The sequence below is a fragment of the Eleutherodactylus coqui genome, chromosome 4 (assembly GCF_035609145.1).
Source record: "Eleutherodactylus coqui strain aEleCoq1 chromosome 4, aEleCoq1.hap1, whole genome shotgun sequence".
In the NCBI taxonomy this organism is placed as follows: Eukaryota; Metazoa; Chordata; class Amphibia; order Anura; family Eleutherodactylidae; genus Eleutherodactylus; species Eleutherodactylus coqui.
Genome location: NC_089840.1, coordinates 182073192 through 182090960, shown reverse-complemented (window position 1 = coordinate 182090960; position 17769 = coordinate 182073192). Strand labels below are relative to the sequence as shown.

The window sequence follows — 17769 nt, the reverse complement described above, 5'->3', positions numbered from 1 at the left end:
CTGCGCCGGGGGAGCTAGCGCTAGGCCGGGGGGGCTGTCGCTGCGCCGGGGGAGCTAGCGCTAGGCCGGGGGGGCTGTCGCTGCGCCGGGGGAGCTAGCGCTAGGCCGGGGGGGCTGTCGCTGTGATGGGGGGGGCTGTCGCTAGGCCGGGGGGGCTGTCGCTGCGCCGGGGGAGCTGTCGCTAGGCCGGGGGGGGCTGTCGCTAGGCCGGGGGAGCTAGCGCTAGGCCGGGGGAGCTAGCGCTGGGCCGGGGGGGCTGTCGCTGGGCCGGGGGGGCTGTCGCTGCGCCGGGGGAGCTAGCGCTGGGGAGCCGGGGGCTAGCGCCGGTTACCTGCTGTCTGGTCGGCGGCTGCGGGGCGTCTGGTCGGCGGCTGCGATGCGTCCGGTTGCCATGGAGACACAGCTGGCGGCGTCTCGGGAGCGCGCACGTCGGGCTGCAGCGAGCGACTGGGAAAGAGCCGGCGGCCATCTTGAGGAAACTTTTATAACTTGCTGAAACGCTGGAACGGTAAGTACGAACCAGCTAGAAATGTCATTTACAGGGGGGCTTAGTAATGTGTGTTTAATGGGGGGGACTGGGCAAAAAAAAAAATTAACTGCTTCCTCGAGACATCTCCTTTAAGGATATAGTGCCTGATATACTTTCCTGATAATCTAGGTTAAATCCTCCTTAGTATGCTTTAAGATGGTTATATACATCAATTACTGTCGGGTGAAATGTTTTTTTCCTCCCAACTGTACCATAAACGCACGCTCAGCATTTGTTGTTTTTTCAGTGGGGCACGGGGAATAAGTTGTCACCAGACGTATTTTATCTGCAGCAGTAACAAAGGATTAAAATCCAAGATGGTGAAATCCGAGACGCCGGACCCTTCTTTATCCTGACATCTGCCATCCATACTGGACTTTAATGTGTATGGGCAGCTATGTCTCTAAAGTGCATCAGATTTTGGGATCAATTTATGTAAAATTGCCCAAAACTTAGTCACTTCAAAACATTCCTCATCCATACTCCTCAGTGTCTATGCTGTGTTATTTGGTGTCGGGGTTATTACTAAACTTCATTATCGTTGTGCACTTAGGTCCACGGGTGGGTTTAAATTGCGGAATCTGCGGCAGGCACCTGCACGAATGATCCGCAGTTCAAGTCGCCCATAGGGAAACATGGGCATCTGCAACTGAATTAAAGCATGCGGGTTTTACTTGCAGACCTTTTAGGTGAGGAAATAAAATCACTCATTTCAGTGCGGCTCCTGCACGGACAGCTTCCATCGACTTCCGATCGGTGGCCCGTCTGCAATTGACACTGACATGGATTCCATGGGAAAGCAGGAGTTTGGGGGGGGGGGGGGGAGAGAAAACCTCTACTGCGCATGTGCGCCGGCCAGCACTTCCGCACACATCTGCAGTAGAGAAAAAACAAGAGCTGTACGGGTAAGCAGGGTCCTCAGCCGCGGGCAGGATTGGATTCCGCTGCGGACTCCTTAGTCAAATAAGGTATTCTATCCTCAAAAATAAAAAGGAATAGAAACCAAGTCTGAGACCAAAGTTGTCATCTTTGATCTGCATGTGACTAACGTCTGTGGTTTCCTTATGAATGCTGTTTTTGCCTATTCAATAGGAACCCGGGATAGAAAGGCTTGGCGCGCACTAGATCGCAGTTGAACCCATGGTAATTCAGTCAGGAAGTACCAGTGGTGGTCCAACTACCTAAAGGTTTATCATCAGGTGTGGTGAGGCGTAACTGCACACTGGTTGGGACAGTCGCAAAGGCTAATGTTTGATGTCCACCAACTATTGTGTCTGGACTCCACTCCAATCTATGGGACCCATGTATGATTTTCGCTGGACCTTGATGGTTATTTCCGTAACTGTTCCATGCAGTTGCGTCTCTCCACATCCATGTTGAGTCAGTCAGGACATTTATTCCTTGAGGAGCATGTTGGTGGAAAGACTTCTTCATGCCTGCTAGCTCATGGCTATATTTCAGTTCTCCATATTTCAGGCTCAGATGTCACGGGGCAGATCCCGTTTCACGATAATTTTGCAAATCTAGTGTTTGATGCTGTTGTGCCTAAACAGACTTAACTAACAATCGGGATAGCCTTTAACCATAACTTCTGGAGGTTTCTTGTGTAAATGTTCACTCCAGTAACGTGTATGCATTGTGTCCTCGCCAGATGATGAGGTACTTTGCACCCTGTGGATTGGCATTGTTTGCCGCCCTTGAAGTTAAACGTGGGATTTGGAAGAGGCAGTTTGGTTTTCACCCAGCCGAGTGCTCCTTCAGAGACGTGTAAGTTACAGTTGGAGAGGTTCATTTACTTGTCCTTTGTGAACACTGAACACTTGGTTGATAGGTTTCGTCTTCTTGTAGTCTACAGGCCCTTTTCTTTACTGGAGTTTTCCAACGTTTCGTTTTTTTTTTCAGGTTAATTCAAGTGTTTGATTTAAATCTCTAAATACATTTTAGTACTTTTAATCTCACATTAACTTGATGAAATGGGAGCTCTGCATTATTTATCAGCTGTAGAAAAGTACAGTAAATTAGATTTTACACCTCTGCCCTACAGGCAGCAGATCCACAGCGGCTCTTGTCAGCATTGCACTAGTTTAGCTAGAATGACATTTAAACCAGAGCCAAGAAAACCTTCTCCGCTTCCTTAATGTTTCCTTTTTCACAGTAGATGAAAGTCATCTAAACCTACCACTTCCAATGAGAACGGCCAACTGTTTTATGTTTATGGGAATGTCCCAACTTTACTCTCATGACAGATGTCTGGGGTAAAAAGGGCATGCCGTATTATCTTCCTGTTGGAGATAAGCCACCGCTAGAGGAGCATGCTTGTTTACGGGAAGCTCAGGAGAAAAGGCTTTTGGACGCATGCTCTTTTTGGCAGAATACTAACAATGGAGCAAGGGCACATTTATTCGCAGTCAAAGGATTGAAAAGACCATTTATTTTCTCTTCCCTCTTTCAGTGTCCGGGCCTAAGAAATAATATGATTGGCAAAACAAAATTCCATAGCTGCCCATACACTTTGCATGGCTGTCAGCCCAATTCCACTATATACATGAATGCTTGGAGTTTGGCAGAGGAGCCCAGAGGTGACTTGTCTTCCACAGGAACAGAGAATTGGGCATGGTGAAGTCCAACATGACCCTCAACCTGGAATATTATAAATCTATATATGGAATATTATAATATATTGCAAGTGTTGGGCAGCCCCTTTATGAATTTGACAAACTCTGGCAACTTTCATCTAATGTGTGTGAACAGCTTTAAGCAGCGAACATAGTTAATTGTGAACCCCACCAATGACGTTGTCTACAATGGAGTCCAGGCACGTTCACCCCTACATCCTCTGGTGATGCCAAGAACAACATGTAAACCAGGAGAACCTATTACCATAGTTTTTGTGACAGATTCCTGTCTGGAGCTTCAAGGTGTTCTTGCATACTAAATTAATGTCACACCAACCAGCTGCTTGCGTGGTATTGCTTGATGGGGTCTTCCAGTTGCGTCCTGTAGACATTCCAGCTCTACCGGTCGGGCTTGCTCAGTAGGAACGACCAGGAAGGGATTCTTATCCTCAGGACAGGATTGCTGACCAATAACAAGGCAGCACTCAACGGGGACACACACAGGAAGGCAGTACAGAGCAAGGAATTGTGGTAAATGCAGTTTCAAGCTGCTTATCGGCAGGGAAGTGGTGGCCATCTTGGAAAATAGTTATGTAGGTAAACTTCAGAAGGGGAGGGTGGGATAAGAAGGTAATGGCTGCTCTGTTTAAACCCAGAATCGGCCTATGTAAACTTGGCACAAATGCCTTTCATATCTGGAATGTTTGAAAATTTGTGTTACAGCTGGAATACCCCTCCAACCATTTAATGTGTATGGGGGTGTCTGGACTTTCCCCAATGGCAGATGCTAGGAGAAGGAAGGATTGAGATGTTGGTTTCCAACCCAGCTGATGATGAGCGCCTCCGGAGGTTTCCTATTGGCCCGTGTAACAGGCCCTTAACTTGACCTGTATTTACATAAGATCCAGACGTATTAACCACAAGACCTGGCTGCAATACTGCCCAGTGCTGAGACTTGCTCTCAGGCGATCATTGTGATCATTGACTTACTGAAGGAGGCGTCTAAAAATTGGGCACCTCCAGATTGATGTCTTAATGCATCAGGTACCTCTTTTATAAATGAGCCCAAAGTTAGGTTCTGTCTAAAGGTCTGGGCTTCCAGCCATCTTACTGCTGTTGTCGGTGTGTCTGAGTGTGAATGGCTTCTAATGACATTATTTGTATGTACTCCCATGTGCTTTGACCTACTGTTTAATGCAAGCATCTTACTAACGCTGATCTGTTACTTATCCAGCAAGACGTCATGGCTTGGGACGCCCCTGGCAGAGATGAACCGGATGCCGGTGTGTAATATGCAAGAGCAGGCATTAAGGCCTTCTCCAAACCACACGGTTACTGTGAAGGTAAGACCGTGGACAGACACCTGCGGGTATTGTGCTGACTGTAATGGCCTCCGTGCGGCTAGTGCTTTATGGAGAGGAGTAAAACTTGGCTTTATTAATACTTGACTAAAATTGGTAACCAACTTGTTTTTTGCCAATTCCGGTAGATTAATTTTACTAAGCACCAAAGATCTGTCGTGAATTTACCACGTCCCAGTGCAAAGTCTATAAAGGTGACCCCCCATTTAAATGCTTCATTTATAGCACTGCTCACATGGGGAAGAGGCCTTATGGCCCTTCTGGGGTAGTTACCCCGCTGGCACCAGCGATGGCTTTATTCCATCAGCTTTACTAACTGTAGCCAATGGATATCACACAGATGTCACTGAACTCAATAAAGACATTAAATGGGTTGTTTCATCGGGACTCCTGTCTCTATGCCCTATTAGTTTATATGGGCAGTCATGGAGGGGAATCACTCTATTAGGTCCACTTCTGTCAGCCCGAGCAGAGAGTTACTAATAAGTAATGGCTCTCCCTTTGCAGACTCAGTCCCTCCATGTGTTGCACACGCGGCCATAAATCGGAATGGTGGCCATGTAATAGGTGTCTCCTGCAGTGGACGCTGCAGGACAACAGAATAGCGGGCTGTATTGTTCCCTTGGCAGCTGTTTCTCAGGGGTCTGAGCAGCTGGATATAAAAGGGGATGTTAAGACAACGGCTGTAGAAGTGTCTTTATTTATTTAATGGGCCAGTGCAAATAAATGGGCCCTTCGACATAGGTCCTTTGCGTGGGCAAATTCGCAGTGTATTTGCACACACAAACATGTAGGAGCCGACGTAAGTGATTTTCGATTGCGTAAATACGCAGCACACTTACACGGCTGAAGTACGCTTACACCCATATGAACCGGCCCTGAATGATTCTGTACTCGCCTGTCTCCAGCCCCATATCTCAGTTCTCCCCACCAGCGTTGGTTTTACAGACTGCAGAAAGCATCTGATCAGGATGTCAGAGGCGGCTGCGGCGACCGTCCCCGACGGGGGCGTCGGAGGCGGCTGCGGCGACCGTCCCCGACGGGGGCGTCGGAGGCGGCTGCGGCGACCGTCCCCGACGGGGGCGTCGGAGGCGGCTGCGGCGACCGTCCCCGACGGGGGCGTCGGAGGCGGCTGCGGCGACCGTCCCCGACGGGGGCGTCGGAGGCGGCTGCGGCGACCGTCCCCGACGGGGGCGTCGGAGGCGGCTGCGGCGACCGTCCCCGACGGGGGCGTCGGAGGCGGCTGCGGCGACCGTCCCCGACGGGGGCGTCGGAGGCGGCTGCGGCGACCGTCCCCGACGGGGGCGTCGGAGGCGGCTGCGGCGACCGTCCCCGACGGGGGCGTCGGAGGCGGCTGCGGCGACCGTCCCCGACAGCATTCCAGCGTATGCATGATGTTCCGCTTGCCCACCTTTCCGCGGTGATTGACAATTATCTGCCTATTTACACTGCATGCTGCAATAAATGTCAATCCTGGTGTGGTGAGCGGAATCTCGTGAATACCCAAGACGCTGTCTCACAAGATGCTGCCGATGCTATGCAGTAAGATGCCGGCTCATATGGTGCCCAAAAACTAGTGTGCAGCCCCTAATGATCTGTAAATACTTTTTCCCCTTTGTTGAAAATCCTACGTAATGAAATTACCAATAAAACTACTAAAGTTTGTCCTATAAGCGACAGCTCACCGGGACCGTCGTGTCACTGCTTTATGCTGCCCTCCATATTCATAAAATTGACAACCGAGGAATATACAGCAAAATGGTGGTGCGGACGGAACTGGAGGGCTAACCCTCCGTATATTATAAATGTCACAGTTCTGTTCTCTTCACAGTTTGACAAGTTACAGGAGAATGTGGTCCCCTTACCCCATCCAACTTCCTTCATTGACAAATGGGACAGCACACACGTTAAAATGCCCTGTTCACAGATGAATCTGTACCCAGTGGATGACCAGGTGAGCGATCTACACGGAAATAAACTGCAATACTTGATGTTACTCACACATTTACAACTAATCGAAATTCCTTACAGAATGGAGGGAAGACGTCTGGGAGTCGATGGAAGCTCATAAAGAACTCCCTGTGTAGGATAAGAAGCCACCATGATCTGAAGGTGCGTGCGGCGAGCTGCCATCTAGTTGAATTTACAATGCTCCCTAGTAAAGTTTCTTATACATTAGCTAGTTAAGACCAGAGGCGAGTTGACTACACATAATGACTGAGCTATAGACCTCTACAGAAATGCACAGGGAGATCTATTAATGGCACAATTAACATTTTTTTTTTTTTTTTTTTAACGTTTGTGACCAGTAAGTAGCACAAACCAATGGCTAAATATGATGCAAACAACTGATGCTTCATTCAAAGGAAGCAATGGCTGCAAATAAATTACTGCACTTAAAGGACCAACCACAGTAAAATTACAGCTTTAATCCCAGCCGATAGTAAAAATATGGCGCGATATTAAAACTCCTGCAATGGAGCAGGTCGGGTCCTCGGCTGTTAGTCACAGCCTAGGACCCGGAGGAGAAGGTAGTTTTTAAGAACTTCTGCTTTCTCAGCCGTGGCTCCATTGAAGGCAATGGAGAGAGTGAAATTTTCTCGAGGACCGCGTGGTCCTCATTCGAGTAACGAGTACTTTTGAGTATACTAATGCTCGGACGAGCATGCTCGCGCATCTCTACTTTTTACCCTTAATAAAACAAAAAAATGGAAAATAAATGATATCTATTAAAAATGGCCTTATGTGTAGCAGAAAAAGAAGCAGAAAAAATAATTTTGGTAGCTGAAGATTTAAAAAAAAAAAAAAGGGCAGTAAGAACAGAAGATGGGTAAAATCCCTAAAAAGTGTCTGGTCCTTTTAAGACCAAAGCACACTGGTCCTCAAGGGGTTAAGTCACCTTTTTTTACTGGAAAGCCTGGAGAACCTTTTCCAGCTCCTCTTGTGGTGATTCATCCCTGTAATCTATTAACAGGAACTACAAGAGTTGGAAACAACAGAATTCTGCATGAAATGTTACTGCTTTGTGGTGTTTTGTAATGCTTCTATTTTTAAATGACCTGCAGGGGGCACTATACTCCCACATATCGTCATTACTTGCCATTCACTGTTCTAACCACACGCTTATTTTGTCTTTTCCAGGATGCGATTCTGTCGTACAATCTGTCATATGCCAAGAAATGGGACTTTACAGCGTTAATGGACTTTTGCATAAAGGTAATAATCTCCTTCAGTAATGTAACAATATTAAGAGAATGTTCTTCCCGTTGGGTCGCTGTTTAGATTGTTGCTGTGTGTGATTGAGACCCATTTGATTTTAAGGTAAGTAAAGAGATTCTAGGATGTAATGCAAAAGTAACGCAGTAACTATAAAACATTGATTCTCTATTACACACGTGCCCGCTGGTTGAATCCGGTCCCCCACTTCCTTATATGTGGCCCACCGACTGGGGGGAGAGGTTAGTGGTCAGACTGCACTACTACTACCGGATCAGAGCTGCAGGCTGGGGGAGTAGAAATGCCTGTAGGGATGCTGCCCAACCAGAGGCCAAAAAGAAAGTAACTAATTACTACTGGGGCCATTATAGGGGATACGATTACTACTGGAGCCACTATGGGGGTGTGCAATTACTACTGGGGCCACTATGGGGGTGTGCGATTACTACTGGGGCCACGTATATAAAGGACACTATTACTACTAGGGCCAATATAGGGGACACTATTACTGCTGGAGTCACTATAGCGGTGCACGATTACTACTGGGGCCACCTATATAGGGGACACTATTATTACTAGGGCCAATATAGGGGACACTATTACTACTGGAGTCACTATGGCGGTGCACGATTACTACTGGGGCCACCTATATAGAGGACCGTTACTACTGGTGCCACTATGAAGGTCGCTATTACTACTGGTGCCACTATGAAGGTCGCTATTACTACTGGTGCCACTATGAAGGTCGCTATTACTACTGAGGTCACTATGGGGACTACTATTGGGACTCGTTCACACGGGTGTAAGTACATTTTTGTGGCGTAAATATGCAGCATATTTGCACGACCGAAAATTGCTTGCGCCTGGGTTTTTCAACCGCTCTGATCACAGCTCTGGAGTGAATGTGTATTTGCGCCAGTCCATGCACTTCAATGACCTATGTGCACCACAGTAGGTCATGCCAGGTATTTCTCAATGCAATTGCACATTGATTGAAAACATACGCTCATGTTAACAAATCCGTTGAAATCAACGGGTTTTATTCACTGCATGTGAGCAAGCTCTTACTATACAGTCTTACAATTACAATTGGCTGTTTGAACGCAACCATAAAGGCCCTTTTACACACAACGGTTATTGCTCAAAATTTGTTTACACAAGAGAAAGTGAGCGATAATCGTTCAGTGTGAAGTTAACATTTCGCTCACTTGTTGTTAACAGTTGTTTAAGCCGGCTCTTCAGTCAACACTTGTTTACACTTGCTGGCTTCTCATCGTGTGCGACAGCTCCCATAGGAAGCGAGAAGCGGACAAGAAAAATGGGTTTGAAAGCTCCACACGAGTACTGACGACCCTAACGGTGACGTCCGTGCTCGTACGGTCGGTTGACAGACTGCTGGTCCATGTACAAGGGCCTTAAAGCTGATGTGGCCCTCGGTGAAGTTGAGTTTGACACAACTGCTGTATTGTATGTGTCTGCTGTAATTACTGTAGAGCCCCTGTATAAATATGATATAAACTCCTAGCACTCAGGATATAATTACCCAGCAGCCATTGTCTTCTAAACTGAAAAGTTTAGGAACCCCAAAAAGACTTTTACACGGAACAGTATAATTTCAAAAAACTTTTCATCGTGCAGATTTGAGCAATAATCGGTCAGTGTAAACGCTGCCAATTGGCAACCAGAATTCATTCACTTCTCATTCGTTTTATGCAGGCATAAATCTAACCGTTCGCTTGTTTGCACATCATTCTGTGTGTGAACAGCGATCAATTAGTCGTTCACTGCTACATTGAATGTGAACAACTGAACGATATGAACGCGATTCCAAACCAAATTGCGAACTATTTATCTGCCTGTATGAACCAGCTGCACCAGCCAACTCTATCATCATTCACGCGCGCAAACGATTTATTGCTCCGTAAGTAGAGCCTAAGGGCCCTTTTAAACGACTGCACAGGCACTAACGTGATCACTAAGGTCGTCAGCGCTCGTGTAGATTGTTTAGACAGAAAGATGCTGCTGGTGTCTCGCTTAGCACTTAATTTTCTATGTGAAGCGGGGAGCGTTTACGTGCAAGGAGAAGTGATAAACAACCACAAGCTAATGGCGAGCGTTTATGTTGGGGAGGGGGTTCGCATTAACACTGAATGTTTCTCTCTTAAATGGATTCATTCGAATTAATTTTGAGCGATAATAATTACGTGTAAATGGGCCACTACTGTATAATACAAAAAATTACATATACACATCCAGAGTGCGCTCCTTATGTGTTCTCCGAACTCGCACAAACAGGAGAGCCGGGAGGGAGAGAAGGTGTGAGACACGCTGATACAAAACAGAAGTGCCATGAAAGTTTTTGAAGTTACCAAGTCAATCTTTCCATGCTAGCACTGCGATTGGCTGTCACTAATGACGTCATTGGGACCTAAACCAATCGGGTCCCCCTAATGACATCTGAACCAGGCTGTTAGTAACATCCTGTTCTGGAGTTTTATCTGCTGTAGGGGGCTGCGACTGCCCACTGACAGAACTTAAATTTACGTTGCTGCTGCACATAGCCCAGGCAGCTGCAGCGTAAATTTGCAGCGTCAGTGGTCACGAAGTGGTTAAAGTGGCGCATATATATATGTTCATTAGTGGTGGTCTTATTTTGTATTACTTTCTGTGAGAAGACTTGCATGCATGTATACAAGGACCATATCAAGCACCTCTGTATGTCCCATTCAGCAGAATATCGTATAGATCAGTTGATAGATGTGCTTTAAAAGAAGAAACGTCTGCTGGTATAATGGGCTTAGCTTAAAGCACATTAAACCCGGGCCATAACCTCGGTGCATTACTCTGCTGCACATTTGTGGAGAGTGATATATAATGACATCGGCCAGGATGAATATATAAGCAGACCTTTCTTTGTACTTGGGAACCATAGTAATGAGGTCTTTCTTTTGAAGGGTATTTCATGTGATATATCAGGGTTTCATTCTGCATCATGCTAATGTTTCTTGGCAAGGCCGTACAAATCTGTACCCCGCGCACACACCGCCATAGTGCCAGCCCTGCAGATCAATTGGAAGCAATCATTTTGAAAGCTTTCGGGTCAATAATGAGTGCGTTTAAACATTACATATACTGTTTGTGTAAATTCCAGCTCGTCGCCGAGTCTTGTATATGTAATTACTTCTAAATGCTATATAGGTCTAAAAACGGCCTGCAGCGCTGCAAATTTTAGTTTTGCGTTGTGGTTGCTTCTGCCATGTTGATGTATGGAGTTACTAATGGAAGCCTCTTATGTAGCTGAGATCATTCCAATATTATACACTGCAAAGAATTGGTTTCCTAATGCTATCATTTATGCAAGCCCTTTATTTGTGTTACATAAAACCGTATGACGTGCAAGGGACAGACCAAGCTTATGTGTTGCCCAATGTAGGGGTTTAAAGGGCACCTGTCAGCTGGAATATCCTGTCCAACCTGCAAGCATCGGGCTATAGAGCAGGAGTTTATGCATTTACATCTCTGCTCTTTCTGATCTTAGAAGTCCAGTGGGCGGAGCTATCAGTGATTGACAGCTGTCTGAATGACTGTGCATACCGAAGTAGCTGTCAGTCACCGATGGGCCTGCCCACTAGACCTATAAGCTCAGAAACAGCAGGGATATAAATGCATAAAATACAAGTTATATTGAATCTTTCCCCATAAACTATACATCAATCTGCTCAGCTCCTCCGGTTCTAGAACATCATGCCTGCAGGTTGGACAGGATGTTCTAGCTAACAGCTGCCATTTAAACCCCTACATTGGGCAACATATAAGCTTGGTCTGTCCCTACGGTTTCATGTAGCACAAATAAAGGCTTGCATAAATTGCTGAATCTTTCCCCATAAAACTATACATTCGTCCGCTCCGCTCCTCCTGCTGTATGACATACTGACTGCAGTTTGAACAGTACGTTAAAGCTGACAGATGCCATCTAAGATTGCGTCCCACTACCCACGAAGTTCAGTATGATCGATGTCCAAAGGACAACCATTCTGTCGTCCCATGTTGCCCTTCTGCTTTCCCACCTATTCCTAGTGTTCTTACTTATAACACATACTACCCTTTTTCCTCCATACCCTTAAACTTGTACAGTTCTCAATGCAGGAACAGCTGCCCACCCAACCATGTGTGTGATTTTTATTTCATTCATAAACTGTGCCCACCTCCGTGGCACCCTAGGACCTAAACTTATCCTTGGAGCATAAGGCCCAATGTCCACGGGCAGGTTCCGCGTGGGTCACCTGCTCGGAAGAGCTGCAAATCAAGCCACCCATAGTGAAGCATGGATGTCCGCACATGAATTAAGGCATGCAGATTTGTTTTGCAGACCTTTTGGTCCGGAAAGCAAATCGCAGCATACTCCATTTCGGTGCGGCTCCCACATGGACAGCTTCCGTTGAAGTCAATGGAAGCCATCAGATCTACGGACCGCCAGCAGCTGACAATACGGACAGGCTGCGGATCCCGTGGGAAAACGAGAGTTTGAAAAAACCAAAAACTACTGTGCATGTGCGGCGGCACTTCCACACACATCCACAGTGAAGAAAATAGAAGACACAGACAGGCACGCAAAAGACCTGGACGGGTAAGCAGTGTCCTAAGCCGCGGGTAGGGTCTGATTCTGCTGGGGGCTCCCGCATGCTGAATCCAGTCTGCCCGTGGACGTGAGGCCTAAAAAGTCGAAAACCAGTCTGTGAAGCTACTTTGGAGAAGTTGTTAAGCCCACAGAAATTCCTTTGTATTTTGTTTAGCTTTTTTGTGGCTGGATAAATATTTCAGGAGTGAAGATGTCTCTAAGACGACGTTGAGAACGTCTCATCAAATGGACAAGTTTACTAAAGGGTTCATTGTAGGGCTACATACAGCCGGTTGGTGTTTGCATTGGTTATTGTGGCAGAAACTCATTGGAATGCTACATCTATGGGTTAAATTTGGAGAGGGTGGTCAGCAGAACAAAATGTGCATCATCACAGTGGGCCTGAGACAAACCTCACAACGCACAGATGGATTCTTCATGTGTCATGCAGTAGAGGCTTTGCAGGCCACGGCTTGGGGACATTTTGTGAAGTGTACCGACAGCTTTGGATGCTCCAATATACACAATATTGCAGTAAAGCCATCTGATACAAGAGCTGTCCCTCACGACGCGCCTGCGTTGCGAATAAGTGGTGTCTCTTCAGAGCTTCCTAGTGTGATGAATTTCGCAGTGTGATAGCAACAAATCGAGACTTTGCCTCAGCAATGATGATCGCTGAACGAGGATCTGAAGACAACGTAGCAATTGGGCTAATCCTTCTGCTACTTTGGAAAGTCACGCAGCTCGTCATTATGGAGTCATCACATGAACCGCTTATCACTTCCAGTATGCAATAAGGGCATGCCATTGACGAGGTGCTGCAGCCCAACACTATTTCCCAGCAGGGTATCGTATGGTCCCACACAGAGAACGTTAGCAGGTGTGCTTTGCAAGGTGTCCAGGTGATTCCACGATCCCCAGAACTCTCTCCAATGGAGAATATATGGGATACTGTTGGACGTTGAATGCTCTTCCGCAGCCTCGTACCACATGGTCACCTCTCTCCCCCTCCCTTCTCCCCGGCAGTACTCAAGCACTCATTCAATGGATGCCACATCACATTAATGACTATCTCCCAACATGGTGGCCCCACGACTTACCGATCATCCTGTTGATTGGGCCGCAGGACACGGGCAGTTGTTTGAAATTAAAGTCTATTGTTCAAAACTTAGAGGGGTTGTCTCGCGCCGAAACGTTTTTTATTTTTTTCCCATAGGCCCCCTGTTCAGTGCAGGACAACCCCAAAGGATGTGTTAAAAAAAAAAAAAAATTTTATTACTTACCCGAATCCCCGCTCTGCGACGTCCTCCTTCTTCCTTCTTCTTCCTTCACCAAAATGGCCGCCGGGATCTCCCCCCACGATGCACCGCGGGTCTTCTCCCATGGTGCACCGTGGGCTCTGTGCGGTCCATTGCCGATTCCAGCCTCCTGATTGGCTGGAATCGGCACACGGGGCGGAGCTACGAGGACCAGCTCTCCGGCACGAGCGGCCCCATTCACCAGGAAGAAGACCGCACAGCGCAAGCGCGTCTAAAAAAGCAAGAAGACATCAGAATTAGACGGGGACACTAGCAACGGAGCAGGTAAGTGAATAACTTCTGTATGGCTCATATTTAATGCACGATGTACATTACAAAGTGCATTAATATGGCCATACAGAAGTGTATAACCCCACTTGCTGCCGCGAGACAACCCCTTTAATTCTCTGTGTGTTGAATTTCATGTCTTTTTCGAGCATTTCGGCATGATGTGGTGTTGGCTCTGTGAGGCTGTATGAACATATAATGTAGATTTTTTTTTTGAATAGTCCAAAAAAAAAAAGGGTTCCACGGTTGTGTTTTATAGGTTTTAGGAAAAGACCGGTTTTATATACCATTTTATATATGTCCACCCAGCATATTCCCCCTTGATCCTGACACTACGGTGTATGTGGAACCCGTTCCTTGCTGGTCTGTGAGTGCTAGACTTGGACCTGATTGATTTGAGAGTAAAGCACATGTCCTCCTCCATTAGGTATAGATGATAAATGGTCCCGGACTGCAATCCCAGCTCTTTCTCCTATGACGGATCATGTACACGGCAGTTGTGATTAGCCGGGGATTGTGGCATGCTTTGTACTCGCCAATAATGTGAAGCAGACGGCACATCTCACAGTTCTCTATTCTAGACATAAAGACAAATCTGTCTTTTCTGATCCAACTTGTCCCACAAAATATATGAAGCCAGAAAAGGCTCGGTGATTTCTCACTAAACTAATATCCCTGACATTACTGAAGACTCTACTGTGAAGGATTCTGGGATAGGTCCGAGGCTTATGTTCTAAGACCACAGAGTATGTCTGCATGCTATCTTGTGAACTACATAAAGGATTTCAGGATACTTACTTTTTTTGCACTTCGTTAACCTTTTCAGGTTCATAGCTGATTCAGTTAAATTTGGCAGCTGTTTAAAACTATTGGACAATTACGTCCCTCGGTCTTCAAAGGGTTAAATGGGCACTAACTTTTCCGACAACTTCTGCTCATCTACTAGCTTGTGTTAGCCTCATAGTTTCTGTAATAATAACAATAATAATCATTATATAGCTCCAACATATTCTGCAGCGATTATAAAACAGAGAACAGACACAAGAAAAAAAAATACAAAAACCACTGTTACATGAAGTAATCGATTGCTGGAAACAGTAGGAGTGAGGGTCCTGCGCCAACGACCTTACATACTGCAAGTAATGGGGTGATACAGAAGGTAAAGGGGCTGGAGGTGTGCACGGTATGGCAAGGTGGAGAGTGTGGGATGCTATACATAGACAATGGTAAGACATAATCCGTGTGGTGGTTGAATCGGTATGACTGCAGGGGGTGGTTGATTGCGGCTAGCAGGGGTTGCAGTCAGTAGGACGGGAAGCATGTTATCAGGCAGAGTAAAGAAGGGTTTGGTTTAGGAGATATGGTATGCCTTCATGAAGAAGTGCGTCTTTAGAGCACACCTAAAGTTTTGTGTCTCAGGGATAGTTTTTGGTAGTGCGTTCCAGAGGACTGGGGCTGCTCTGGAGAAGTCTTGGAGGTGGGAATGACATGTTCGAATTAAAGGGACACTTAACTGAGCGGAGAGTGTGAACTGGGTGGTGGATTAAGATGGGAGAGGCAATGTAGGGCAGTGCGGTGCTATGGAAAGCTTTATGAATGAAGGTGGTGAGTTTGAATTGAATTCTATTTTTGACATGCAGCCAGTGCAGTGACTGGCACAGGGCAGAGGCGTCCGACTAGCGGATGGACAGGAAGATGAGCCTGGCTGCCACATTCAGGATGGATTGAAGGGGGGAGAGTCTGGTGCGGGGGAAGCCGATCAGCAATGCATTGCAATAATCGAGCTGGGAGTGGATGAGGGCAGCAGTGAGCGTTTTCAGTGTGTTCACGGTGAGAAAAGGGCGGATTCTTGTAATGTTCTTGAGGTGCAGGTGATACGTTCAGGTGAGAGATTGGATATAGGGTGTAAAGGAGAGATCTGAGTTGAAAATAACCCCAAGGCAGCAGGCGGGCTGTCTGGGAGTTACGGTGGTGCCACATTCTGAGATGAAGATGTCAGGATGAGGTTGGTTAGCAGAGGGTGTGGACACCAGTAGGTCAGTTTTTGAGAGGTTCAGTTTTAGCAAGAGCGAGAACATAGTGCTAGAGCCAGCGGACAGGCAGTCTGTGGCGTTCTGGAGGAATGTTGCTGTTATGTCGCTGGAGGAAGTGTATAACTGGGTGTCGTCAGCATAGAGATGATACTGAAAGCCAAATCTCCTGATGGTTTGTCCGGTAGGGGCTGTATAGATGAAGAAAAGGAGGGGGTTGAGGACCGAGCCCTGGGGAAGAGGGGAGGTAGAGCCAGCAAAGAATACAGTGAATGAGCGGTCATACAGGAGGAGAACGAGGAGAGAGCAGCTTCCTTTACTCCAATGGAGCGAAGCATACTGAGGAGGAGTTTGTGGTCAACAGTGTTTCTTTAGCAGTGGGGATATGGTGTTTTCTATAGCAACAGGAGGAGGGTCTTTCTTCACTGGCAGCTTCCGTTCACTTACAGGTTGCAGGCTGGCAGATCTGCAGACACTGTGATAACGATCTTTACAATCTCTGCCTCTCCTGCTGGTACTGTGTGTGGGTGTCTGTGCACACAGAGTACGTTTACTGGCAATTTGGCCAGAATATCTCTGAATGCCTGAATCGTGCTCGGAAAGCAGAGAGGCAGCCATTCAGATACTGCTGATTGGATAAGAGACAGTACAGTACATCATGGGAAGTGAGTGCAAGGAAGTCAAGACAAGGAACTACTAGCAGAATGCTAGACTTGCTACACGCCCCCTCCATAAAAGTGGATGGTAGAACAGCAGAAAAATTGGGAAGACCACTAGAAAATCAAAACTTACAGAAGTGAAACTGAGTGCAAAACCGCAGCAAATGCAGGTAAGAAGAACCTGCTGTATCTTAGAAAACTTGTTGAAAACTGAGGTACACTTTAAGACTTTTCACAACATTAATACTGGATATCATTATTTGCTGTGAGTTCGATGTATTTCTGATGTCCTCCAGAACAGGTGAAGCTGCTGTACTAGACAAAGGCACCGACAAGCAACTGGGCTTATGTGAACGGTGAAGGGCAACCTACATTATGCTGATCAGTAGGGGTCATGGACAAACGCCTACCCACTGTGAGATCTTTTTTATTAACCCCATAGTGACTGCCAATATGCCTTTTAACAGTGGTCATTAAGGGTGCTTATTCTGATACATATGCCTTTTACCATGCATTGGAATAAGACCATGGCATGTAAGACGCTGACAGAGGGAGGGGGTTCCTTCAGGCACCTGCAATTGGGTCTGCCATCAACCCAGAGCCTGGATCTCACAGGCCAGTGTAATACACTGCAATACTGAGGAACTAATGAAATTCAAATCCCTTAGTTGGGACAAAAAAATACATAAGTAAAAAGCGTAATAAATATAAAAGTCAAAACCCCAGCCAAAATATCACAAATTTGGTATTGCCATGTTCGTAATGACCCACATAAAAAGTTAGCATATTGTTTAACCTGCACAGTGAACACCAAAAAACAATATATAAAGATTTCAGAGAAGTGAAGTGAGCTGTTTTTTTTTTTTTTTCTCCTGAAACGAAGAAAATTGGCTTCTACCTCTGTCTAGGTTGTTGCCTTCTTCTGGATCAACATTATAGGTTAATAGACTAAACTGGATAAACATAAGTTTCTTTTTCAGACTTACAAACCATATAACTAGAATGTGGATGAGGTGTAATACCAGACACGGCCTAGGGACTGATATGGCACTGTGTCTGGAAAAACTCCTTTTAAGGGTGCGTTCACACGTTGTGGAAATGTTGACTATTAAAGGGAATGGGATTAAAGCAAATCCTGTTTACTTGTAGAGAACA

General features: G+C 46.4%; 1 protein-coding gene across 4 annotated transcripts in view; it reads left to right on the top strand.

The window, feature by feature from the left end:
• PARG (poly(ADP-ribose) glycohydrolase) overlaps positions 1–17769 on the top strand; it is a 94750-nt gene that overhangs the window by 12154 nt on the left and 64827 nt on the right. For all 4 annotated transcript variants that reach the window (XM_066600420.1, XM_066600423.1, XM_066600422.1 and 1 more), the window contains 4 exons: positions 4379–4487; positions 6337–6459; positions 6537–6617; positions 7647–7721. In XM_066600420.1, the coding sequence (XP_066456517.1) occupies positions 4379–4487; positions 6337–6459; positions 6537–6617; positions 7647–7721 (388 nt within the window). The remainder of the gene's footprint in view (positions 1–4378; positions 4488–6336; positions 6460–6536; positions 6618–7646; positions 7722–17769) is intronic.